The sequence below is a fragment of the Ranitomeya imitator genome, chromosome 4, assembly GCF_032444005.1.
Source record: "Ranitomeya imitator isolate aRanImi1 chromosome 4, aRanImi1.pri, whole genome shotgun sequence".
NCBI lineage: Eukaryota > Metazoa > Chordata > Amphibia > Anura > Dendrobatidae > Ranitomeya > Ranitomeya imitator.
In genome coordinates, this window is record NC_091285.1 from 396,138,028 (window position 1) to 396,164,350 (window position 26,323).

At 40.3% G+C, this 26,323-nt stretch overlaps 1 protein-coding gene across 4 annotated transcripts in view; it reads left to right on the forward strand.

The window, feature by feature from the left end:
• The window catches only part of SFMBT2 (Scm like with four mbt domains 2), a 313,750-nt gene that overhangs the window by 202,430 nt on the left and 84,997 nt on the right, over window positions 1-26,323 (forward strand). For all 4 annotated transcript variants that reach the window (XM_069765309.1, XM_069765310.1, XM_069765307.1 and 1 more), the window contains 3 exons: window positions 150-232; window positions 9,492-9,618; window positions 18,007-18,120. In XM_069765309.1, coding sequence (XP_069621410.1) covers window positions 150-232; window positions 9,492-9,618; window positions 18,007-18,120 — 324 coding nt within the window. The remainder of the gene's footprint in view (window positions 1-149; window positions 233-9,491; window positions 9,619-18,006; window positions 18,121-26,323) is intronic.

A 26,323-nucleotide genomic window follows, 5' to 3' on the forward strand; every position in this document is an offset into this window, starting at 1 on the left:
CGTGTCATCAATTGTGCACAGAATTAACAGGAAAATCATTATATTGATCATTAAATATGAATATTTGTACATGTACAAATATTCCTTCTGGACAAATGTTCCTACGCTGTATTATGTTGTAAGCATTTCCTCATATTTTGTGAAATCAGGTTATCCGGAGCAGGACTTTGACTGGGCGGATTACCAGAAACAGTGTGGAGCGGAGGCAGCACCTCATACATGCTTCAGAAATGTAAGATGCCAACGATCCTATTATTAATGGTGTTTATTGTACTAATGTTACAACGAGGGAAGCAGGTCATTGCAGACGTGGTTGGTTCGGGACATTAACTTTATGAGCACTGCTGGTTGTCATCGCACACAGCCTTCAGATACTTGTGGTGCTGTTTTGGGAAAAAATAGCTGTGTTTTTCTAAACCTGTACACTCAATATAAATAAAAATGACTTGAATAATTATTTGGTGCTATGGATACTTGCATTTTATAACCGCAACAATATAGCCTGTGTACATGACCTGTGGCACAAGCACAACATAGACGTTCTTATTTAGGAGCCTTAATGGAACGTCTTAATTTTATATAGATTTTCAGGATGTTGCATTGTAACTAATGCTACTACTGTAGCAGGTCTTACCTGGTTTTTACACTCTGCTGCTCACTCTAAAACCTATAGCACAGTCCACTAACCCATGAAAATCCTTCCATACAATTTGTATATGGAACCTGAAATGGCTAATTGTAGGAGCCACTGTCACAATTCTGCAAAGATGAGTGGGCCAAAATTCCTCCAGAGCGTTTTAAGAGACTCGTTGCCACATATCGCAAACGCTTGATTGCAGTAGTTGCTGCTAAGGGTGGCCCAACCAGTTATTAGGTTTAGAGGGCAATCACTTTTTCACACAGAGCCCTGTAGGTTTGGATTTCTTTTTCCCTTAATAATAAAGATCTTCATTTAAAAACTTATTTTTTTGTTTACTTGTGTTATCTTTGTCTAATATTTACATTTGTTTGGTGATCTGAAACATTTAAGTGACAAACATGCAAGAGAATAGGAAATCAGGGAGGGGGCAAACACTTTTTCACATAACTGTACATAAACTAGCAGGTGTGCCGAAACACAAGATTCAATTTTATAACCTATTATTGAGTAGAATTTCACCTGCCTATGTTTCCTCACAAGAATCTAAAGAATGCCCATTATGTTGGAAGCCAGACTGGTTTTATCGCTGATAAAGAACAATATTATAAGGGACTACAATTACATAATGTCGTGGAACATTATTTCACTTTTTAAAGTGTAAGCAAAGGAAATAACAGCAAATTACTTTCTGCATGGAAACTTGTAGAAATGGTGCTGCAGTTGAGCAACTTCTCATATGGCAATCATGTGAAACAAGCCTGGTGGAACACTGGTCAGAAATAATGATAGTAGCAAGTTCTGCAACCCTTAGAGAGGTTGTCCACTACTGTAGCATTGACAATTTATTCTTAGGATAGGTCATCAATGTCCGATCGGTGGGGGGCGTGACACCCAGCATCCTGCCGATCAGCTGTACTAGGTGCCGGCCGCAGCCGAAACTGCTCAGTTACAGAGCTGCTTTGTCTGCTGATAGTGGCTGTGGCACATCCTCCCCCTATTCAAATCAATAAAAGGCGGATGTGTAGTTCCCAACCGTGGCCACTATCCGTAGACTAATCTGCTCCTTAACGGTGCAGTGTGGACATCGCCAGCACCTAGAACATCTGATCATCGAGATGTCGGGTTGCACACCCTCACCGATCAGACATCGATGACCTATCCTAAGGATACGTCGTCAATGTTAAAGTAGTGGAAAATCGTTTTAAGTCTATTGTGCTAAGCTTGTCACCGCCAAGAATACTATGGTAAAGAAAATAAAAGGTATATCTTCAACTGCGGGAGATCTGTGTGGAAAAAGAGTACCCTTTATATAATCCTGTGTTCTTCTAGGCTTTTAATAGTTTCATAACTCCCTCACAATTATGTTCTCAGTAAACTTCCTCATACCATTCTATGGAACCTGTAATAAAACAGAATTCCTCATACTCATTAACTGGTTACAAGCATATGCACCCATTGAATTTCCACTGGTATTTATTCATTAAGTGTGATGACACAGGTCCATAAAGAAAAACATCTTAACATCTCTTGGGTCCATCTGAAAGAATCATAGAAGTTGGACAAATGATAGCTATAAGTGTGGAAAAATATTTAGTAACAACATATCCCTCTTTATAAATACGCAGATACCGTCATAGTATGGTGGCTGGTAAATAAATGTTTAGGGATCATTTTAATTAGTGGTATTACAATTTTTTTGTGGTTTACTATCTGTCCTGTACATTCAGAGTTAGTCTGTTGTAGTCTGCATTATTTCAGTAACTCCATACAGTCATTACCGAAAGTGTTGGCACTCTTGAGATTGTTCCAGAAAGTGAAGTAGTTCTTCAAGAAAATTATTGCAATTACATATGTTTTGCTATACACATGTTTATTTCCTTTGTGTATATAGGAAGAACACAAAAAAAATGGAGGGAAAAAAGGCAAATTAGATATAATGTCTCACAAAATCCCCAAAATTGTCCGGTCAAAATTGTTGGCACCTTTCCAAAATTGTGGATAAACAACTTTATTTCAAGCACGTGATGCCTGTTCAAACTACAAAGAAACTCATGCTGTCCTACAGGCTGAGGGTGCATCGATGTCAGTGCCAACTATCTGTTGACATTTGAATGAAATGAAGTGCTATGGCAGGAGATCAAAGATGACCTCACTGCTGACACAGAGACATCACAAAGCTAAACTGTAGTTTGCCAAAATGTATGTAAGTAAGCCAAAATCTTTCTGGGAAATGGTCTTGTGAACAGATGAGCCCAAGATAGAGCTTTTTGGTAAAGGCCATCATTCAACCGTTTACCGAAAAAGGAATGAGGTCTACAAAGAAAAAACACAGTACCTACAATCAAATATGGTGGAGGATCAAAGATGTTTTGGGGTTGTTCTGCAGCCTCTGGCACTGCGTGTTAGGGGTCGAGTTCCCGCTTCTGCACAGGGGGAATCTCGGGCCGCTTCTGCTGCGGTCTCCCATTCTTCTCCTGCCGCAGGTAAACCTGCTCAGCGGAGACGTCGGTTCTTGCGTCTGGCTCAGTCTCACTCTGTGCTTAGGCTTGCTGTTGCTTCTCCAGCTTTTGCCATTAAAGCCAGTGCTGGGCAGCAGCGAGCAGACGCTTTTGGGACTAAGTCCTCCTTTTTCCCTTCTGAGCATGCCCAGGGTGAGATCTCCCATTGGAGATCAAGGGTCACATGCTCAGATGCTGCAGTGGTTCCCATTGGTCCTCCTGGCAGGTCCTGAAAGGGCTAACTTCTGTGGCAGCTGCCCATTGGTCCTTTATTGGAAGGTCCTGAAAGTACTACAGCTATATAAGCTTCGCATGACCGCACGGCCATGCGCTAGTGTACAATTGCATACATGTGTTTGTTGTGAGTGCAAGTCGTTCATTAAATACCCCTACCCTATTGTATGACTGTTCGCGTATGGAGTATGGCTGCTATCTAGCGCCCGACTAACCACTCAACGTGTCACACACGTATCAGCGTCTATTGCTGTGTCCGCCAGTGCGGCGCCACGCGCCAGTAGTACGCTTCCTGACCCACGTCTGGGTGCTTAGTGGTGTCTGCCAGCACGGCACAGTTCGCACTTCGGTGCTCTAATTATAATAGTTACCTAACACACCCAGTTGCGGTGTTGTGTCAGCAAGTGGTCTAATCAGACTTCAATCCTGAGTCTTGGGGTTGTGTTCGCTGACTCCTTGCTTGCACTCTTTAGTGCGGTATTGCGGACCTGTGGCTTTACCGGGTTCGCTTCCACCGCCATATTGCGCTGCCATTTACTAGCAGCAGGTGTTCACCTGCACGGTGGACCCCGGACTGCGAACGTATCTATTACATCTTTCTTGGTGCGTTCCGCCAGTCCTAACACTACGTGCCTTGAATGTGTGCAAGGCATCATCAAACCTGAAGATTACTAAAGGATTTTTGGGTCGTAATGTACAGGGTGGGCTATATATACAGTTAGGGCCAGAAATATTTGGACAGTGACACAATTTTCGCGAGTTGGGCTCTGCATGCCACCACATTGGATTTGAAATGAAACCTCTACAACAGAATTCAAGTGCAGATTGTAACGTTTAATTTGAAGGGTTGAACAAAAATATCTGATAGAAAATGTAGGAATTGTACACATTTCTTTACAAACACTCCACATTTTAGGAGGTCAAAAGTAATTGGACAAATAAACATAACCCAAACAAAATATTTTTATTTTCAATATTTTGTTGCAAATCCTTTGGAGGCAATCACTGCCTTAAGTCTGGAACCCATGGACATCACCAAACGCTGGGTTTCCTCCTTCTTACAGCCGCAGCCTTCAGGTCTTGCTTGTTTGTGGGTCTTTCCGTCTTAAGTCTGGCTTTGAGCAAGTGAAATGCATGCTCAATTGGGTTTAGATCTGGAGATTGACTTGGCCATTGCAGAATGTTCCACTTTTTGGCACTCATGAACTCCTGGGTAGCTTTGGCTGTATGCTTGGGGTCATTGTCCATCTGTACTATGAAGCGCCGTCCAATCAACTTTGCAGCATTTGGCTGAATCTGGGCTGAAAGTATATCCCGGTACACTTCAGAATTCATCCGGCTACTCTTGTCTGCTCTTATGTCATCAATAAACACAAGTGACCCAGTGCCATTGAAAGCCATGCATGCCCATGCCATCACGTTGCCTCCACCATGTTTTACAGAGGATGTGGTGTGCCTTGGATCATGTGCCGTTCCCTTTCTTCTCCAAACTTTTTTCTTCCCATCATTCTGGTACAGGTTGATCTTTGTCTCATCTGTCCATAGAATACTTTTCCAGAACTGAGCTGGCTTCTTGAGGTGTTTTTCTGCAAATTTAACTCTGGCCTGTCTATTTTTGGTATTGATGAATGGTTTGCATCTAGATGTGAACCCTTTGTATTTACTGTCATGGAGTTTTCTCTTTACTGTTGACTTAGAGACAGATACACCTACTTCACTGAGAGTGTTCTGGACTTCAGTTGATGTTGTGAATGGGTTCTTCTTCACCAAATTAAGTATGCGGCGATCATCCACCACTGTTGTCATTCGTGGACGCCCAGGCCTTTTTGAGTTCCCAAGCTCACCAGTCAATTCCTTTTTTCTCAGAATGTACCCAACTGTTGATTTTGCTACTCCAAGCATGTCTGCTATCTCTCTGATGGATTTTTTCTTTTTTTTCAGCCTCAGGATGTTCTGCTTCACCTCAATTGAGAGTTCCTTTGACCGCATGTTGTCTGCTCACAGCAACAGCTTCCAAATGCAAAACCACACACCTGGAATCCACCCCTGACCTTTCAACTACTTAATTGATTACAGGTTAACGAGGGAGACGCCTTCAGAGTTAATTGCAGCCCTTAGAGTCCATTGTCCAATTACTTTTGGTCCCTTGAAAAAGAGGACGCTATGCATTACAGAGCTATGATTCCTAAACCCTTTCTCCGATTTGGATGTGGAAACTATCATATTGCAGCTGGGAGTGTGCACTCTCAGCCCATATTACATGTATAATTTTATTTCTGAACAAGTTTTTGTAAACAGCTAAAATAACAAAGCTTGTGTCACTGTCCAAATATTTCTGGCCCTAACTGTATATATATATATATATATATATATATATATATATATATATATATATATATATATATATATATATATATACATATATACACCTAAATAAAATGGGAATGGTTGGTGATATCAACTTCCTGTTTGTGGCACATTAGTTTATGGGAGGGGGAAAGCTTTTCAGGATGGGTGGTGACCATTGTGGCCATTTTGAAGTTGGCCATTTTGGATCCAACTTTATTTTTTCCAATGGGAAGAGGGTCATGTGAAACATCAAACTTATTGAGAATTTCACAAGAGAAACAATGGTGTGCTTGGTTTTAACGTAACTTTATTATTTCATGAGTTATTTACAAGTTTATGACCGCTTATGAAATGGGTTCAAAGTGCTGCCCATTGTGTTGGATTGTCAATACAACCCTCTTCTCCCACTCTTGACACACTGATAGCAACACCGCAGAAAAAATGCTAGCACAGACTTCCAGTATCCGTTGTTTCAGATGCTGGGGTCATCTGAAGGCAATGGTTTATGCTGTGAAAAGACGAGATGTGCAGCTGTACTTTCAAAAGACTTTGTATAAGTCAATAGTATAGGAGGTTATAAGAAATGTTGTAATGTATCTTATCAGAAAAGTCAGCTTCCTTTCCCACTTATCACAAGTCTTACCCTTCCCCCTGCCTCCTGAACTTTTCATCCACTGTGAAAAAGCAGCTCATGTCCATCTTGCTCAGAGGAGACAGTTGTCATGTGACACAGCCCATTATCCCCTATCGAGAAAGGGGATGGGGTGGAATGAAACACAAGAATGGGAAAAGGTAGACAGAGACAAAAAACATTATGCAGAGCTCTGTAACAAGTGTTTTATCTCACATCATAGCTTGATTGAAATCAACACAGCTCAGCTCTGCTGTATAATGTCCTCCTTGTTGGTACAGCTTGTGTCTGTGAGCTAGAAAGTGAATGAAGAGCCGCAATTCGCCTTTCTGCACCATGCTGTCTGTGGGATAAATCATTGCATCTGTTCTCCTCCTCCAGTTCCAAGTGGATTGCAATTTACAGATAGATCACGCAGAGTAAAAAAACTGATGAGCATGCAGAATAAGTCACATGGCCAGACGTGGTGTTATTCATCATGCACACACACAAGGCAACTTGTTCAGAAAAGTTGTTTGAAAGCACAGTTAAGCTTACATTTTTCAATCATTTTTATATTCCTTTTTTTGCTACTATTTTGAGAAAATATGAGCATTATAGGAAATATGTCTCTATTTTTCCCTTTTTTTATTTTTCATGACCACAAAAAACTGCTGAAAAAGCATTTTAAATTACACGCCATTGTCTTTTTTTTTAATGTTGAGCCTATTTTTTTCTGATGGGTGCTTGGCTAAAAACAGGAATTTGGACTGGAAGTGTCTCTTTTTTAGGTTTGTTATATTTATTTATATTTTTTCTTGCTTTTTTACATTTATTTATTTCATACTGTGCCCTCCAGAAGGCATTAAAATACCTTTTCGGGAAGGGTTTGTCTTAATATATTGATACATTCTTTTCATCACTTATTTTTTCCATAATTGGAGCTGGTATGTTAACCCCAGCCTCAAGGAAAGGTCAGCTTCCTTCATGTATAGCAGAGCGATCTGAGTCTAAGAAGACCCAAGAGCTCCTGCTCTCTCCCTACACCATGCACTGAAATGATAGGTGGGTCCGAAGGAAGAAGCCTGACAGCGTTTCTTACACTGTATATACAGCACTTGTTTAGTGGTTTGTATACAGTGATCAGGAAGGAAGGGATGGTAATTAGCGATGAGCGAATGAGCTCGGATAAGGTGGTATCTGAGCATGCTCATGTGCTAACCGAGTGTCTTTGGCATGCTCGAAAAATATGTATGTTAGGCAATCCCTGCATGTGTTGTGCCTATTGAACAGCTGCAGAACATGCAGCCCGGGGACTCGAACATATTTTTCAAGCACACCGGAGACACTCAGTTATCACATGAGCATGCTCTGATAACACCTTATCCGAGCACTTTCACTCATCACTAATGGTAATAAACCATTTCTACCTTCTCTATGAGGAGCCTGGCCGTCTCTGACACATGGCTCCCTGCTACATCAGCTGCATGAACTTATGCAAGGAGCTAAGGCTACGTTCACATTTGCGGTGTTGGGCGCAGCATCGTTGACGCATACCGACGCATGCGTCATGCGCCCCTATCTTTAACATGGGGGGCGCATGGACATGCGCTGGTATGCGTTGTATTGCATTTTATGACGCATGCGTCATATTGACGCTCAGAGAGGGCGCAGAAAACGCTACTTGTAGCGTTTTCACTGCGCCGAAATTCTTGCTCTGTACGATCTTATGACAACGCATGCGTCGCAAAACGCTGCGTTGTGTACATGCGTTGTTGGTTGCGTCGCCGATGCTGCGCCCAACAACGCAAATGTGAACGTTACCTAAGTCTTCATTGGCCTTTTTTAACGTTAGTGCAGAGTAAAGTGTGGACTGCCCTGATGTTTAAAGTCCATGGGCGGTCCAGAACTGGTTAAGATATCTTTTGTTTTTGTACTTCTTGGCTTCTATAATAATGTATTTTTGTGTGTCTATTAAATGTAAAAAAAATTTAGTTCACCTATTTTTCTAGTATAATTGTAGTTGTTTAAGGTATGTGATTTTTGGAGCATAGGGACAGATTGTAGTTGTGCCTGCTTACTATAGCTCCTATAGTCACACAATGTACATATAAATTAGGCTCTGTTGCACATACGTGACTGCTCTGACATGTTGCAAATATATTTTTTTTCCATACAATAGAACTAACTTCTCCATCATGTTCACAATCCCCTTTCCTAGAAACTATTCTGTACAAATTGCAAAACTATAAAATAATATTGATTTCATAAATTTGTCAAAATTCAATTTTAGGTCTATAACAGCAACCTGACAATTTGCACAAATGACAGTTTTACACATTTTCCTAATGCATTGACTTGTACATAAAAGAACCACGTTTAGTTTCTGTTCATTATAATAACATAACCTGCACACAGTGAAACTTTATCACAAATACATGACTTTTTCTGAGTTATTTCTTGTCTAATGAAGACACATTGCTAAATCTGAATGTGAACATCGCCATGCTATTTTCCTATCTCACTGTCTCACTGTAATGTTTACGTTCTTATGAAGATTGTTGTGTCCCCCCGTAAACGGCAGTTACCGTAATTCATTTAGTATTCCCATTGAAATAAATTACATTGTGACTTGTTTCTAGTAAAGAATAAATGAGGTATGGATAATGTGACAACATTACACTGTGCCCTCTGTTCAATTGTTAAACATATATTTTTTTTAGCAATTCGAGACAAAACTTACTTTTGCGCTTTCAACTCTTCTAATTTTTAGGTCTATCTAAAGATACACCAAATAAAAGAAGTTATATTTGTATCATCAGCCATTGTGTCCATAGTGAAGTATATCGTGGCACAGTTGTGTCGGTGCTCAAGAAAGGTTTCCCACACCAGCAATCATATAGTTAGTAAATAACTTGGCACTCAACTTAGTGGATCGTGATAATAAAGAAAAATAATTTTATTACTTGAATAGCAGCCCAGCATAATATGCTGGGCTGCTATTCAAGTAATAAAATTATTTTTCTTTATTATCACGATCCACTAAGTTGAGTGCCAAGTTATTTACCAGCCATTGTTTCCATTGACAAATCATATTTGCTATTCCCGTTTGCATTGATTTATAGACTGTGCCTTTTAGTAGTCTAAATTTGTGTTTCAGACCTCAAATTCTCGTGGATTTACAAAAAACATGAAACTGGAGGCGGTCAACCCAAGTAATCCGTCTGAGATTTGTGTTGCATCTGTTACCAAAGTAAAAGGAAGATTAATTTGGATCCACCTTGAAGGTATCTAAGTTTCCAGTCATTTTGATTTGTGCTTGACTATTGTAACAAAACAAGTTTTGATTTTTATATTTTAGCCACATCTTTATTTGAATTACAAAAAAGCTAGAAGAAAACCAGAAAGCACAATAGGGTCTTATCTGGATAGAAAAAAGAGTATAACACTGCCCAGTTGTGCTCACCTGGTAGGGTTGTGTGCACACAACCACTAATATGGTTAGGTTGTTAGGTTAATGTTAGGTTGCTGTAGACCATGAGGAGATACCAGGAGGAACTAGAAGAGAACATGCCCAGGCATCAATAATGATGAGAAGACCAGATTCCAAAGATATGTAGTTTAGTAGTCAACGGGTTTCGAAATATACAACTTCTTCACCGTGGTTGTTTGTCCTGATGAAGAAGTTGTATATTTTTCGGAATTCATTGACTATTAAATCGTGATGACCGTGTGTACTCGTTGCATGCTCGGGTGATCTCTGAGTATTTGTTAGTTTTCGGAGATTTAGTTTTCATCACCGCAGCTGAATTATTTACAGCTATTAGCCAGGTTGATTACATGTGGGGATTCCCTAGTAACCAGGCAACCCCCACATGTACTCAGCCTGGCTAATAGCTGTAAATCATTCAGCTGCGGTGATGAAAACTAAATCTCCGAACACTAAAAAATACTTGGAGATCACCGGTTCATGCTCGGGAAAACCCGAGAAACGAGTACACTCGCTCATCACTACTGTTAGACCATATATATTTGAAATTCGCTCTCTTCATCATTATTGATGGCAGCACAAGTTAACCCATTCCTTTCCAGTTGCGCCTGACATCTTTATTTGATGTATACTAGTTTGTAAATTTCATGTCATGCTAACAATGAATTCCAAAAAAGAACATTGTGGCTGCTAGATAATAGATGTATCTTACTGCATATCGTCATATATTGAGCTCATAAATAACAGTCTATGCCGTAGGCGTCTATGGTCCCGATTGTGTTGGCTGTAGGGAGCCAGAACTTGTGCTGTACCGCTATGTCTATGCAATGAATTCGAGCTCCATATAAAAACAAACTTTTCAAGATATACGGCATTGAGAAATGTACGGATTTCTCATCAGAGATAACCGCTTTCAAAAAGCACCTGCTGCACTGATAAGCCGTGTACTCGCTGGCAAACAGCTAATATTGTCGGCCACAGCTGCTTCATGGAAGCTGTACGATTACACTTCTTATAATACGGGAATAGCTCCAGCCCTCATTCTCACACAGCAATTCTTTATTCTAGTTCATGAAGAGGTGTGATGAGTATGGGATCGTTCTATATGATGTTCATATGACCAGGAATTTGTCGTTATTAGATAATCTGCTTAAATCACTGCATTATTTTAAAATTAAAAATGACAGAGAGGAATTCACTTAACAGTCACTGCTGAGATACTGAAATTAATACCTACCGTATTTATTTAAAGGGAACCTGTCATATGGGGTTAATCTGCAGGTTAATAGCATTTTTGACACCATGCGGTGCTGGCACTGAGAGCCCTGCTGCCGAGAAGAAATCAACTTTATTCACCCTGGCCGCATTTGGCTTCCAGTCATAGGGATGGTGTTGTGCGGCTTGAGCCACCCATCTAGTATTAGGGTGGCTGTCAGTCAGTTTTGGGGGCGCAAGTACAGCCGCAACTGTGACTGATGCCGCACCAACGCCACCCCTATAACTGGAAGCTGAACGCTGCCAGGGGGATAAAGTATATTTCCCCCCGGCAGAGGGGCTCTCAGTGTTGGCACCACATGGTGTCAGATCACTATTAGTTAGTAGTTATTTTACATGACAGATTCTCGTTAAATGAAATGACACTTGTATTTTCTGTGTTTTATGCATTTTGTTTACTTGTGAAGCCTCTCTTTAGGTGGGGCTAGATGTCTTTTATATTTTAGGAAAACAGTGGAATGCCATAGGTTGGATTTTATTAGATCACCTCAATATATAGCCAAACACAAGCACAAGTGTCACATCAGTGTTTTGTGTGATTTAATGGCTACTTGGAAACCAATCAGCTCATCCGGAAACTGAAAAAAGTAAAATGTTATTATTTTTAGTAATGCTTATCTAAAACCAGATACTGAATTTTCCAAGCCTTTAATATGGCCCAATGCTGAATATCACAGACAGATTAGAATTCAGTGAGAGCCAATAAGACAATTTAATAGAGCTCGACCATTGGATGGTCGACATTACAGTTCTCTGAAGACAGAATCAGCAGCAGATACAGTGGGGCAAAAAAGTATTTAGTCAGTCAGCAATAGTGCAAGTTCCACCACTTAAAATGATGAGAGGCGTCTGTAATTTACATCATAGGTAGACCTCAACTATGGGAGACAAACTGAGAAAAAAAAATCCAGAAAATCACATTGTCTGTTTTTTTAACATTTTATTTGCATATTATGGTGGAAAATAAGTATTTGATCAGAAACAAAATTTCATCTCAATACTTTGTAATATATCCTTTGTTGGCAATGACAGAGGTCAAACGTTTTCTGTAAGTCTTCACAAGGTTGCCACACACTGTTGTTGGTATGTTGGCCCATTCCTCCATGCAGATCTCCTCTAGAGCAGTGATGTTTTTGGCTTTTCGCTTGGCAACACGGACTTTCAACTCCCTCCAAAGGTTTTCTATAGGGTTGAGATCTGGAGACTGGCTAGGCCACTCCAGGACCTTGAAATGCTTATTACGAAGCCACTCCTGCGTTGCCCTGGCGGTGTGCTTTGGATCATTGTCATGTTGAAAGACCCAGCCACGTTTCATCTTCAATGCCCTTGCTGATGGAAGGAGGTTTGCACTCAAAATCTCACGATACATGGCCCCATTCATTCTTTCATGTACCCGGATCAGTCGTCCTGGCCCCTTTGCAGAGAAACAGCCCCAAAGCATGATGTTTCCACCACCATGCTTTACAGTACGTATGGTGTTTGATGGATACAACTCAGTATTCTTTTTCCTCCAAACACGACAAGTTGTGTTTCTACCAAACAGTTCCAGTTTGGTTTCATCAGACCATAGGACATTCTCCCAAATCATCCAAATGCTCTCTAGCAAACTTCAGACGGGCCCGGACATGTACTGGCTTAAGCAGTGGGACACGTCTGGCACTGCAGGATCTGAGTCCATGGTGGCGTAGTGTGTTACTTATGGTAGGCCTTGTTACATTGGTCCCAGCTCTCTGCAGTTCATTCACTAGGTCCCCCTGCGTGGTTCTGGGATTTTTGCTCACTGTTCTTGTGATCATTCTGACCCCACGGGGTGGGATTTTGCGTGGAGCCCCAGATCGAGGGAGATTATCAGTGGTCTTGTATGTCTTCCATTTTCTAATTATTGCTCCCACTGTTGATTTCTTCACTCTAAGTTGGTTGGCTATTGCAGATTCAGTCTTCCCAGCCTGGTGCAGGGCTACAATTTTGTTTCTGGTGTCCTTTGACAGCTCTTTGGTCTTCACCATAGTGGAGTTTGGAGTCAGACTGTTTGAGGGTGTGCACAGGTGTCTTTTTATACTGATAACAAGTTTAAACAGGTGCCATTACTACAGGTAATGAGTGGAGGAAAGAAGAGACTCTTAAAGAAGAAGTTACAGGTCTGTGAGAGCCAGAAATCTTGATTGTTTGTTTCTGACCAAATACTTATTTTCCACCATAAAATGCAAAAAAAATGATAAAAAAACAGACAATGTGATTTTCTGGATTTTTTTTTCTCAGTTTGTCTCCCATAGTTGAGGTCTACCTATGATGTAAATTACAGACGCCTCTCATCTTTTTAAGTGGTGGAACTTGCACTATTGCTGACTGACTAAATACTTTTTTGCCCCACTGTATATGTGATACAGATACACATCTCTATCGCTGACACATCCAACAAATTAAAATGGAAAGGAAAAGGATGTTGTGGTTGAGTTTCTTGCACATTTCTTAGTGGTCCCACAAGCACCTGCATCTGCAACAAATCATTAAAAGGTCGAAACAGGAAGTTTTTTTCTTCTTTTCTCAGTAATATTAAAGGAAAGCTGGTAGTGGATGTCCTGTTTAATGCTGACATATATAGATATCTACCACTGCACAACATATAATATAGCATGATGAGAATAAGATGTAACTTTGGATAGAAGATAGTAGATACAATTATTTATACTTGACTGAGGCCATAATAAACATGCTACTAATTATGTTGTACAGTTTTATGATTTGCTTCTCCATGAGTGTGATTGCTAAAGAGAATGTCCACTACCCTGATAACCCTTTGTTAAATATTGCGCCATATTCTGTAAAGAAAAGCATCACCGGTGCAGTAGGTATCTGTTTTTTTAGTTTAAACTGGGGACTAAAGCATTTAAATAGAGGTTGTTCAAGAAGTGAGCAACCTCTTTAATCTCAGATTGAACATTCCTTTTGGGTCTGCCACGTTGTTGTTGTTGCTTGCTATGCCCTTCTTTTGGCATATTTTGTTTTATAAGGCATAAAACACCTTGAGAATTTCAGTATAACAGAATCATAAAATGTTTTCTAGTTGGCAGAATACTTGAAGAGTTTTTTTGGGCAGCTGTTATTTTTCATTTTAGTCGTTGTCTCTAGTTTCCCTTGCTTACCATCCCACTGTTGTTTCTTTATTTCTTAATAAGGTAACGTTCACACTAGCGTTTCCCGTTTTGCGTCGTGTTTGCGTCGGGCGACGCAGCGGCGACGCATGCGTCATGCGCCCCTATATTTTACATGGGGGACGCATGCGTCTTTTTGTGCTGCGTTGTGCGACGCATGCGTCTTTTTTGCCGCAAGCGTTGGACCAAGAAAACGCAACAAGTTGCATTTTTCTTGCGTCCAAATTTCGGCAAAAAACGACGCATGCGTCGCAAAACGTAGCCTAACTTCATAATCCTAGAAACACCTAAGCCTTATTTGAGATGAAACTTTACTTGATGTTACAGTCATCGTTAAAGCCTCAACTAAGTTGGACTAAATTATACCTAAGCACTGTAAGGGTCCTAAACTACATTTCTAGTCTAAGATATTGAGAATTCTAATGTTTACTCTCATGCACCAGTTACTACCATCTGCAGTATTTATTTAGCTTCTTATTGTGCGTTTCTTATATAGTGCCATCATATTGCACAGCGCTTTAAAGATATCATCACTGTCCCCATTGGGGCTCATAATCTAAATTCCCTATCAGTATGTCGTTGTTGTGTTGGCGGAAACCCAGACCAAAATGGGGAGAACATACAAACTCCTTGCAGATGTTGTACTTGAGGAGTTCTGAACCCCGGACCCCAGCATTGTGAAGTTGCAGTAATAACCACTGAGCCACCATGCTGCCCAATATAATATATTTATTTACAATTTTTAAGAAGATTAAAATCTAGCATTCTAAAGAATAGCCCGAAATGTTGTAAAAATATTAGCAGGTGATTTATATTATGACACAATATAGTCGACTGTCCCATTAAATCCCTACTTAATTATTTGTTAATTATAATATTTGTGGGACAGTAATGTTTGAGATCATTATATTGTTTAGTTTCTTTTAGTTTAAAAAAAATATTTATAGCAGTATATGTAAAGCTTAAAATATCTTGAGAGAACTTGAAATGTCACAAACTCATTTTCATTTAGTCACATGCAAAATATTTCTCTGAAGTTTAAAGTTGGTCTATGTCAATTCAACAAGTTTAGCATAAATCAATAGCACACAAGAATCTAAGAAAATTTGTACTGTATCTTATTAGAAACTTCTGCTTCTTTCTCTACGTATGAGCTATTTCTCTCATACTTCTGCCTCCTGAACTAATCATTCACTTAGAAATATTGTTTAAATTAGTATTGCTTAACCTCTCCACACATAAATGGACACCAATGCGATGTGTAATTTCCCGCATCAAGCCGTACATGTATGGAATGAGGATGGTGAGGACACAGGAGGTACTACATTCAACTAGGCTCCCACTGCAGCAGTTTGGACTGCAGCTACGGGCAATTCCATCTGTTTAAGTCTTTACATGATGCAAATGTCATTGACAGGACATTTAAGAAGTTTGGCAAAGAGAAAATGCTCCCTCTATCAGCCCATCCGTACCACCGCAGTGATGTTGTGGGGAGCCGATGGGTTTCCATAGCAGCCAGAGACCTAGGAATGTCCTCCATGCCTGCCATACATCGTAGCTTAGCTGATCTTTCTGGAGGCTTGGTTTGATAAGCTGTACCAATCCATACTAAAAAACTGCTTGGATGGTGAATGCCGCAAAATAAAAAAGACTTGTAATGCCAGAATTGCTTTTTTTTGTTTATCCTGTCTCACAAAAAATAAATTAAAAAAATGATAAAAATGTGCTTTCACCCCAAAATTGTACCAATATATACCAATTATAGCCCAGAAAATGAACCTCATATAGTTTTGTAAGCAAAAAGAATGAAAACTTATAGCTCTCAGAATATGATGACACCTCACCTCCCCCCAAAAAGAAATGTTGTAAAAAGAAAATTTCTGCTGCAAAAGTAGTAAAGTATTAAAAAAAGGATAAAAATTAGGTATCACCAAAATTGTATCAATCTGCAGAATAAAGGTGTCATGTGTTAAGTTCCCACTGCTGCACAGGGGGAATCTCGAACCACCTCCGCTGCGGTCTCCCATTCTTCTCCGGCCGCAGTGGAGTCTGCTCAGCAGAGACGTCGGTCCCAGCATCTGGCTCAGGCAGATACTGTGCGCTTGGTTACTGCTGATCTTCCAGACTCAGCCATTATAACCAGCACTGTTCTGCGGCGAGCAGATTCTCCTGTGACTAAGTCCCGCTTTTCCTCTACTGGGCATGCCCAAGGGACGACCTCTCATTGGAGGTCGGGGGTCACATGCTCAGGTCCTGAAACAGTGCCTATTGGACCACTAGGAAGGTCCTGGAGAGCTTCCTCTATAAAAGGTTCGCATGGCTGCACGGCATTGCGCTAGTATCAACTTAAGTTCATGCGTGTGTGAGCTTAGCTACTTGGTGGTCTGTGTCAGCATGTGCTCAGGGTCGGCTGTATAGCCATTAGAATTCCGGCACCTCTGGAGAGGAGTTAGTGTGTGTGAATTTAGGGCCGGCGTATAGCCACTAGTATTCCGGCACCTCTGGAGAGGAGTTTGTGTGTATGAATTCAGGGCTGGCGTATAAACACTAGTATTCCGGCACCTCCGGAGAGGAGTTGTTTGAGTGCTTTTGCTGACTGTGTGACCACTATATGCTACCTGCTCCATGAGAGAGCTGTGACCCTCTGTGAAGTTAACAGGGCACAGCGTTATCTTTTATCCCGGCGACTCAGTGAAGCAACAGAGTTCGCTCCTATACAGACCATGTGACAGAACCCGTATCTGTTCAGGCGTAATACCACCTTATAGTGCCGCCGTTTACTAGCAGCAGGTTCCACTCCTACATGGTGGACACCGGGCTATGAACGCACCAATATTATCTCCATATTTACTCGGTGCGTTCCGCCAGCCCTAACATTATGTTAGTTATACTAGTGAAAAAAAACTGTTTTTTGTTCAGCAATCCAAAAACGTGACGACTCGGTCAGATGAAAAACTTTCTCAAACATCGGATTGCATGAGCTGGTTATGATGTGCAAAAAAAAGTGCAGTGAATGGTGATATAACCGCTCTGGTGAGAGGCGTGGTCCTAATTATACTGCACAGTGAATGCTATAAGAAATATAAATAAAAAACAAATGGCGCTCAAAACCATTAATAAATAAAATTGTGTCAATACAATTGTTCAAGTTCAGCATATGTCCATGCGACCACTCAATGTAAAAAGGGGGCAGTTGCTTTCACCAGAGATGTGATGTCAAAATAGAGTACAAATGGATGTAACAATAAAATGTATCAAATAAAGATGCCACATACAAAGTTATATTGATGGTATGACCTGAATTGCTTTGTAATTGCTGGATACTGGGAAAGCTGGGTGCAGTGCTCATGGTCGGATGCCTGGAAAGTTGGATGTGTGGTGAGGTGGCAAGACGCCACATAATAAGATTCAGAATACGTTGAAGGGCTGTTTTTAGGCAGTAATTATAATAAACACGCTGTCCTGGCCGGTGGCAAGTGTGTGGGGAATCACTGTCGTTTGACCTGAGCGGTAAAGTACCACTTCTAGTTCGTCACTCCCATACCTGTAGCAATGTACGGCCCTAAACCAACGCGTTTCAGGAGCTTACGGCTCCCTTCATCAGGGATATGACATGCTCGGTTAACACCTTATCTGACCACGTTCGCTCATTGTTATTTCTTACCCAAATGACAACTCTTGGCTGAGAGTCCCATTGATCTTATAATATCTAATGCCTACAGCTAACACTAAAACAATCATTTCTTCATACATTTCAGGTCTAGTGAAACCTGTTCCAGAGTACATAGTTGATGTGGAGTCCATGAATATTTTCCCTGTTGGATGGTGTGAAGCGAATTCATATCCACTGAACACCCCACAGAGAGCAGTAGGTAAGTACATCCAGATCATATATACTATATACTCAGCCCTGAACCCTGAGCTCAGGATTATCCAGGCTCTTATAAATAATATAAGAAATAGCTTACTGTGATATAAAATGGCCCTACCTAGTTTGTCCCTTTGTTAAAAATCAAACAATACACTCAATCGCACAATGTAATATAGTGGATGCAGATTCATGGAGTTACTGAAAAACGTTTGATTTGAGAAAACGTCTGAAGTTTCATGACTCATGAGGTACAGTATAAGTCACAAATCAATTTTCCATAGTTACGGTAAGTACTTTCTTAATAGTAGTTTCACGGATGAGTTCCCTTCTCAGCGCAGAGGAGTTGATGATTAATGACATTCAAGTAGCACAGTCACACTGCGAAAATCACGGGTATAGCACAGGATCCAAATAATGGGAGTTGTAACAGATTCTGCTTATGGGAGGGATAGTTTATCATGTACTCATTATTAAGAGATGGGAAGTCAACAAGAAGCTGTGGGGCAATGTTAAAAGGAAGCTATCATGTTGAAAATGGTATTTTCTCTATAAGCAGGGTGTTATAGAGCTGGAGGAGCTGATCAGATTAATATACATTTTTTTAAGTTTCAGTAAAAAGTTTCAGTAAAACTTTAGTTTTATTTGTTGAAATCCTGGTGTTTGTATGAATATGAGTCACGTGATTGTCAGTCTTCCCTGAATGACAGTGCATGCAGAGATAGCTGTCAATCATTGAGTAGGACCACCCACTGGACTCATATACACACAAACACCAATGATTTCAAGGAATAAATTACAAGTTATATTAAATCATTTCGTACTAATCTATATATCATTCTGCTCAGCTTCTCCTTCTCTATATCATGTTGTCCACAGATCAAACCGAAGATAAAATGTGACATGTTCCCTTTAAAGGGAATCAGTCACCAGATTTGTTATCTCTTATCTAAGAAAATCATGATGTAGGTGCAGAGACCCTGATTCCAGCAATGTGTCACTTACTGTACTGCTTGTTGCAGTTTTGAGCAAATCCCTGTTTTTTCTACTGCAGATCTGCCAGTTCTCCGAATGTTGATCTCTAAACAGCCCCGTCCACACCACTGATGGGCAACTTTCTGCCTTTGTACAGTGTATACAGAAAACTGCATATCCATGGTGGATGTGGGGTTATGCACAGCCCAGGAATATGCTTAACTACCTGGCTGCATGTTTACTAGTTCTTCAATTATAATCTCCTGATGATAAAATACTTATTTTATCAAAACTACACTAAGCAGCCCAGTAAATGATACATAGCTAAAATCAGGGTCTCTTTCTCTACACTATACTGCTCTCAGATTACTTGGCAAATATCTGATGGCAAATTCCCTTTTATAGGAAAGCTGAGACACTAAATTCAATGGTGTTTCACTTTTTTGCCTGTGTGCTGTTGTTTACTTACAACAAGGGTTTTATCACCAGGAGATAATTACTGTTGGACTACAGCACTGCATGAGCCCTAGTCCAACCCCGCCTCCTGTGATAAGCAGCTCTCTGTTACTAGACTATATACATAGGGATATAAATCAAATATTTGTCCATATGTACCCTACATTTAGAGGATCAGGTAAACAGAAGTGACCACTTAAAGGGAACCTGTCACCCCTAAAATCGAAGATGAGCTAAGCCCATCGGCATCAGGGGCTTATCTACAGCATTCATAGGGAGCCTGGTGTGGGCGGGGTTAGCTTTCTCAGCTCTGCTTCATGCTACATCTAAAAATTCTGATTGTGTCACAACTGCTGCACCCAGTAATCTAAGTGATGCATCATTTGAATCAGGGTCTCTTGCCCTATATTATGCTATTGCAAAATGATATAGCCAACTCCTGCAGACATATTCACTTTAAGACACTACTCATCACAATAGAAGCATAAAACTAGTGTGAAGATTTCCAGGTACAATGGCAAAATGCATTTGCAGAAATAAGTTATTACTTAAATGACAAAATGTGAGTTGTAAAGTTCCAGAAAGAAATAATAAAGCTATATATTTATTGTTCTTTGGAGAACATGAAGTATGAGACAACAAATGTATCTTTCCACTCCACACCTAAAAACATTTACAGTTAGGCTGTTTTTACACATCAGTTTTTTGCCGTCAGTCACAATCTGATGAATTTAGAAAAAAACTGATCCGGCAAAAGTTGCTGCTGCATCCGTTTTTTCCTCATAGACTTGTATTAGCGACGGATTGCGATGGATAGTCTCCCGTTTCATCCGTTTTTCGCCGGATAATAATAATCTTTATTTTTATATAGCGCTAACATATTCCGCAGCGCTTTACAGTTTGCATACATTATCATCGCTGTCCCCGATGGGGCTCACAATCCCTATCAGTATGTTTTTGGAATGTGGGAGGAAACCGGAGAACCCGGAGGAAACCCACGCAAACACAGGGAGAACGTACAAACTCCTTGCAGATGTTGTCCTTGGTGGGATTTGAACCCAGGACCCCAGTGCTGCAAAGCTGCAGTGCTATCAACTGAGCCAACATGCTGCCCATGGTCGAAAATTGCCGGATCCATCGAAAATTGGTTGGAGAAAACGGACATAGTAACGTTTTTTGTGTCCGTCAAAAAAACGGACGGATTTGTCGCCATCCATCGTTTTCTAGAATGGAACCCTATGGTGCCGGACCCGTCAAATGACGGAAACCAGCAACGGATTCCATTTTTTTTATCTGAGCATGCTCTGATTTTTTTTGGATCCAATTAGCAGGATCAGCTAGTCGGATCCATCAAAAAAAAGGATCCACCGCATCAGTTTTTCACAATCTGCGACGGATCCGTTTTTTTCAACATTCGACGGATTGTGACTGATGCCAAAAAACTGAAGTGTGAAAGCAGCCTAAGTGTAAACCCCCCAGAAGGACGTAGATGAGTTCTGCACTTACGGCATACCTCCTTGTGTGAGCACTGTGCATTGCAAGCCCATAGCCAATTTACTAGTCATTGACAGGGGACTTGTTGAAGGGGTTTTCTCTTTACATAAGCTGCTTAAAATATTCTTGTATTTATATGGTGCCATCAACCAACTCAGCTCTCTTCTTACTTACATGACACATTGTAGCGATTAAAATTCAGTTTTGGCACAGAAAAAAGAAACAGTGTTACAATGTAGCAAAAGTAACGACACCCGGACTTCGGGCTCAAATAGTATTTAGGTGGTTTTATTCACTAACACATGTGCGCAGCGTTAGGCAATGAGCCTTTTTCAAGTTCTACTTGGTATATGGCAAGGGATCGATCCAATCCTGTCGGAATGAAAGCTACTATTAGGGGCAGTGGAGCAATCTGCGCCAATGCTTACAAGACACATTTAGTAAGAGCCGGGCCTATACAACTTTACAATGCATAGGAAACTCACAAAGGCAATAAAGCTTGTGATACACTGGACTCTATGTACTAAGCTCAACATGTCTTTAATATTATTTTCCATTCTGCGGATCCTAGTGTTTCCAGACGTTTTGTCTATTGAGGGGTAGCAGATAAGTGACAATGAGGAGCAGAGTGATGAGGTGACTATAAGGATTTTTTTTTCATTTTTTTTTTACATCTTACATGCAAGAGCTTAAGGGACATGAAATTTGCAGAGAATAAGTTCTCTGAAAATCAAATTTACTGGTTAAATCCATGCGAACAATTCGAATATGCTAATCTCTAATTTGCAACATTTTCAATGTTTTGTGTTCTGCATGAAAACCTCAAAAACTGGAAAACCACAGTGCAAAATCTGCATGTTTTTTATGCTGTGACACAACACTCCGGGATCGCCTTTGCTGGGGTCAAAGGCCACGTGGTTTGTGCATTGAATCTGAGGCGTACAGCAGGTTTTCTGAGCAGGCTGACCTCAGGTCAGATTTATTAACGTGAAAGCAACATAGATAAAACAAAACATAAAAATAAATCCTAGCCTGTCCGGCGCTAACTAAACCAACACGTTGCTATCTCAACAACTGGGGGGGCTTCTCCCACCCAGCTAACATCACACAATCCTTGAGCACAGCTCTCACTCACGTTTGTCTCACACAGACAGGCAATCTGTGTGCCCCAGGCTGACGCTGGAAACCCCCAGCTGGTCATCCTTTATTCCTGCACTTGTTAACCCATTAGCATCCTGAAGATACTGAGTGGCCTAATTCACATAGGACAAATACCTGGGCGAGATATACCTGCCCCCAACTACCACACCGACATGAGTCTTACAATGCATTTTTCTACATTTTGAGTTATGTTTTTTGATGCATTTCCTCTCGCAAAAGCAGAAAGAAAACTAACACCGGCAACTCTATGTGTGAATTGTTCAGCACTTATTTCCACAATCGCATAAAAGTGACCATAACAGTGTCCTATTGTGAGGCAGATTGTTGGTTGGCCACTTCTCTACAGTATTCCTCTGTGATATTTCATTGTTGTAATGAGTAGGTTTGAAGCCTATGATCATGGAAGCTTTAGTACTAACTAACAAATTTGCTCTTTCCAGCAAAGTATAATAATAGGAAGGCAGTGGGGAAAAAAGACACAAAGTCACCCCGAGTTAGTTGTGTATGATCATATATACCAGTACCAGCGTGGGGCATCATTTCTATGTTTGCAGTAAGGTTGACACAAAGGGTAATTTCTAAAGATCCCATATGACTAGTTAAACATAATTACTAATTACAGTAGATGAGATTCCTGAACTGTTGCGTTTACGTCATGTACTGTATATGCTGCATAGCGCTCAAAGCATTTCTCCAGAACAGTTTTGTAATCCGTTGATGAGTGTGGGTGGCGTGGTGGTAATAAATGTTTGACCTTCTGTCATTATTTATTACATGTAGGTCATCAGACAATCTGTTTATGAAGTTTTTCCATTCATTAGCCTGTACTGTGTAGTTTTGTATTGATGAAAATATCATTACTGCATCGCTAACTATTTAGAGACCTCTTTGGGAAGTTATGTCTGTGGCACCTGTTATACTCCTCTTTCACCATACTCCTTCCCTATAAATCCTGTTTCTGCAACTAATTGCTGGCCCGTGAAAGGGACAAATCATTTTCTGTGAGAACTGTAACAAGAGTTCCACATTCCGCAATTTTTCCAATGTGTTTTGCACAGAGCTTGAAATCTTAAACAGATACAACACCCCGGTATATATGATAATCCTGGTGTTAGATTCCCTGGCTTTAGAGTACAATGCATGAACAGTGAAAATGTGCAAAAGCTTTACAAATTGTGTATATTTCAAATATGACTTGTATTACTAAGTCATTAAATGTAAGTTAAATGGAGCATGAAGCAGATCTCAGATCTGGATCACATGCTCCGATATAAATTACACAGCTCTCTGGCCAATTTCAGCATTTCCAATTACTCCTGTAAGTGGCAGTAATGCACCCAGCTTTTCACCATAAACATTCGCAGCCCGGCAAGACCATATGATCTGAGCAACTGGGAGACCGTCATTTTGGCAGTAGTTCTTGAAGCTGTTATGTAATTAGATCCAGTGATTCATAGCGAACATTACTGATCACAGGCTACGCAGTGAGTTTAGGTTATGATTAACCGCATACTCATGCATTGCTGACCTCCACGCAACACAATTAGGATAATTGTTGATCAATTAAAATGATATTTAATAACATGTCTTAATCCCTTAGGAATGAACAGAATAGCAAGTAAGCTAAGAAAAAGGTTGTTTCCCATGCCGCTCAATATTAACATTTAACCCTTCTAAGGCCGGGTTCACATTTGCGTTCGGGGGCTTTGTGGAGGGCTGCATACATCCTCCATTAAGCCCCGCCTATTTCCTGCGTACCGATCTCTAACATTGGGTGAGCATGACATGCGGGTGTATACGGATTCGTCATTTTGATGCGCCCGCCATGCATTCCCATGCGGTCGGCGGGCGCGTCAAAACAATGTATCCGCATACATCTGCATGTCCTGCATACCCAATGTTAAAGATAGTACATATCCGCATACATCCGCATGTCCTGCATAAACAATGTTAAAGATAGGTACGCAGGACGCATGTAGAAGTATGCGGAAATAGGCGGGGCTTAACTGAGGATGTACGCAGCCCTCCACAAAGCCCCCGAATTGAAAAGTGAACTTAGCCTAAAAGATGCAAATGTTACATAAATAAGTACATAAATAGCAAGAAAGTTGCTGTCATTGAAAATGATATTTTACATACCTAATAAAAGAACTGCTGTATTGTGGAGTGGAGATAATGACTCATTTGGGAATAATATGAACAGCTGAGTTTATGATGCAGGTATTAAAGAGTCTACTGGTCACAGCTTTTTCATGAAATAGACATCGAAAGTCTACCGATATTCTAAATTCTGCTAGCGATAAACCTATGATTTCTGTCATGGTAAACTATTTGAGAAGAGAAATACAGCCACTAGTTGCTTTTATATAGTAACCATAGTAAAACAATGAACACAATGGGTACAAAGCTTGTGTACAGTAACATGTAAAAGATTGGGCACCCCTGGTCAAAATTAGTGTTATTGTGAAGAGTTAAGCAAGGTGAAGATGACATGATCTCTAAAAGGGCTTAAGTTAAAGATGACACATTTTCTTTGCATTTTAGGCAAAAAATAAGTACATGTATTTTCATCTTTTACATTATAAAAATGATAAAAAGGAAAATGGTCCAATGCAAAAGTTTGGGCACTCTGAATGGTTAGTACCTAGTAGCACCCCCTGGTGCAATTATCACAGCTTGTAAACACTTTTTGTAGCCAGCCAAGAGTATTTTCAACTCTTGTTTGCGGGATTTTAATTCATTCATCCATTCTTCATTGGAAAATTCTTCCAGTTCTGTAAGATTCCTAGGTCATCTTGCATGCACTGCAATTTTGAAGTTTAGCCACAGAATTTTAATGATGTTCAGATCATGGGACTGTGAGGGCCATTGTAAAACCTTCAGCTTGCACCTTTTGAGGTTGTCTATTGTGGATTTTGATGTGTATTTAGGATCATCACGGATAGTGTTATGTTTACATCAAGAATTTGTTGAAATTTCATTGAATCCAATCTTCCTTCTACCTGTGAAATGTTCCCAGTGCCATTGGCTGTAACACAACCCCAAAGCATGATTTATCCAGCCCCATACTTAAAAGTTGGTGAGAAGTACTTTTCCTGAAATTTTGTGCCCTATTTTCACCACATATACATTTGGTCATTGTGGTCAAGGAGTTCTACTTTAAGTTTATTGGTCCAAAGGTTTGCATATTTCTGATGCAGAACATTATGGTGAAAACGCAGGAGAGATTTTCTTCTGATAACTCTTCCATGAAGGCCATATTTGTGCAGGTGTCTCTGAACAGTAGAACGATGTACCACATCTCCAGAGTCTGCTAAATCTTTATGAATGTCTTTTGCAGTCAAGCAGGAGGTTCTGATTTGCCTCTCTAGCAATCCTACAAGCAGCTCTCAATGAAATTTTTCTTGGTCTTCCAGACCGTATCTTGACCTTCACTGTTCCTGTTAACTGCTATTTCTTAATTACATTTTGAACAGGAAAGGGCAATTTGAAAACGCTTTGCTATCTTCTTATATCCTTCTCCTGTTTTGTTGGCCTCCACCATTTTCATTCAGAGTGCTAGGTAGCTGCTTAGAAGAACCCATGGCTGCTGTTTTTCAGCACAAGGTTAGAAGAGGCTGGGTCTTTATAAAGCTGGGAAATTTATATCATCTGACCTTTCCTAATGATGATAATGAACAAGCCATAACCCTAACGGGCTAATTGAGGTCTGAAACATTGGTCAAAGCTATCTGAGCACACAAATCTCCAAGAGTGGAAATGTGTCATCTCTAACTTTAGCCCCTTTAGAGATCATTTCATTTTCAATATGCGTAACTATTCACAATAACAGTAATTTTGACCAGGGGTGGCAAAACAATTACATTTCACCGTAATTATGAGAGATCAAACACATAAAGTTTTGCACATTTATGTGATACTTTAGTCCCCCAAAGTAGCATGAAAATCATTTAGAACAAATCACACCAATATGTTGTATGACCTTTAGTGAACCTATTACTGGGTTTTTGCCACCTAGTCTCAGAGTAGCATAATGTAGAGACAGAGGCATCAATTTATCACAGATTTTATGTTCCAGAAGTGGTGTAAAAGCTTTGCAAAGTTACAAAATATAGCAATTT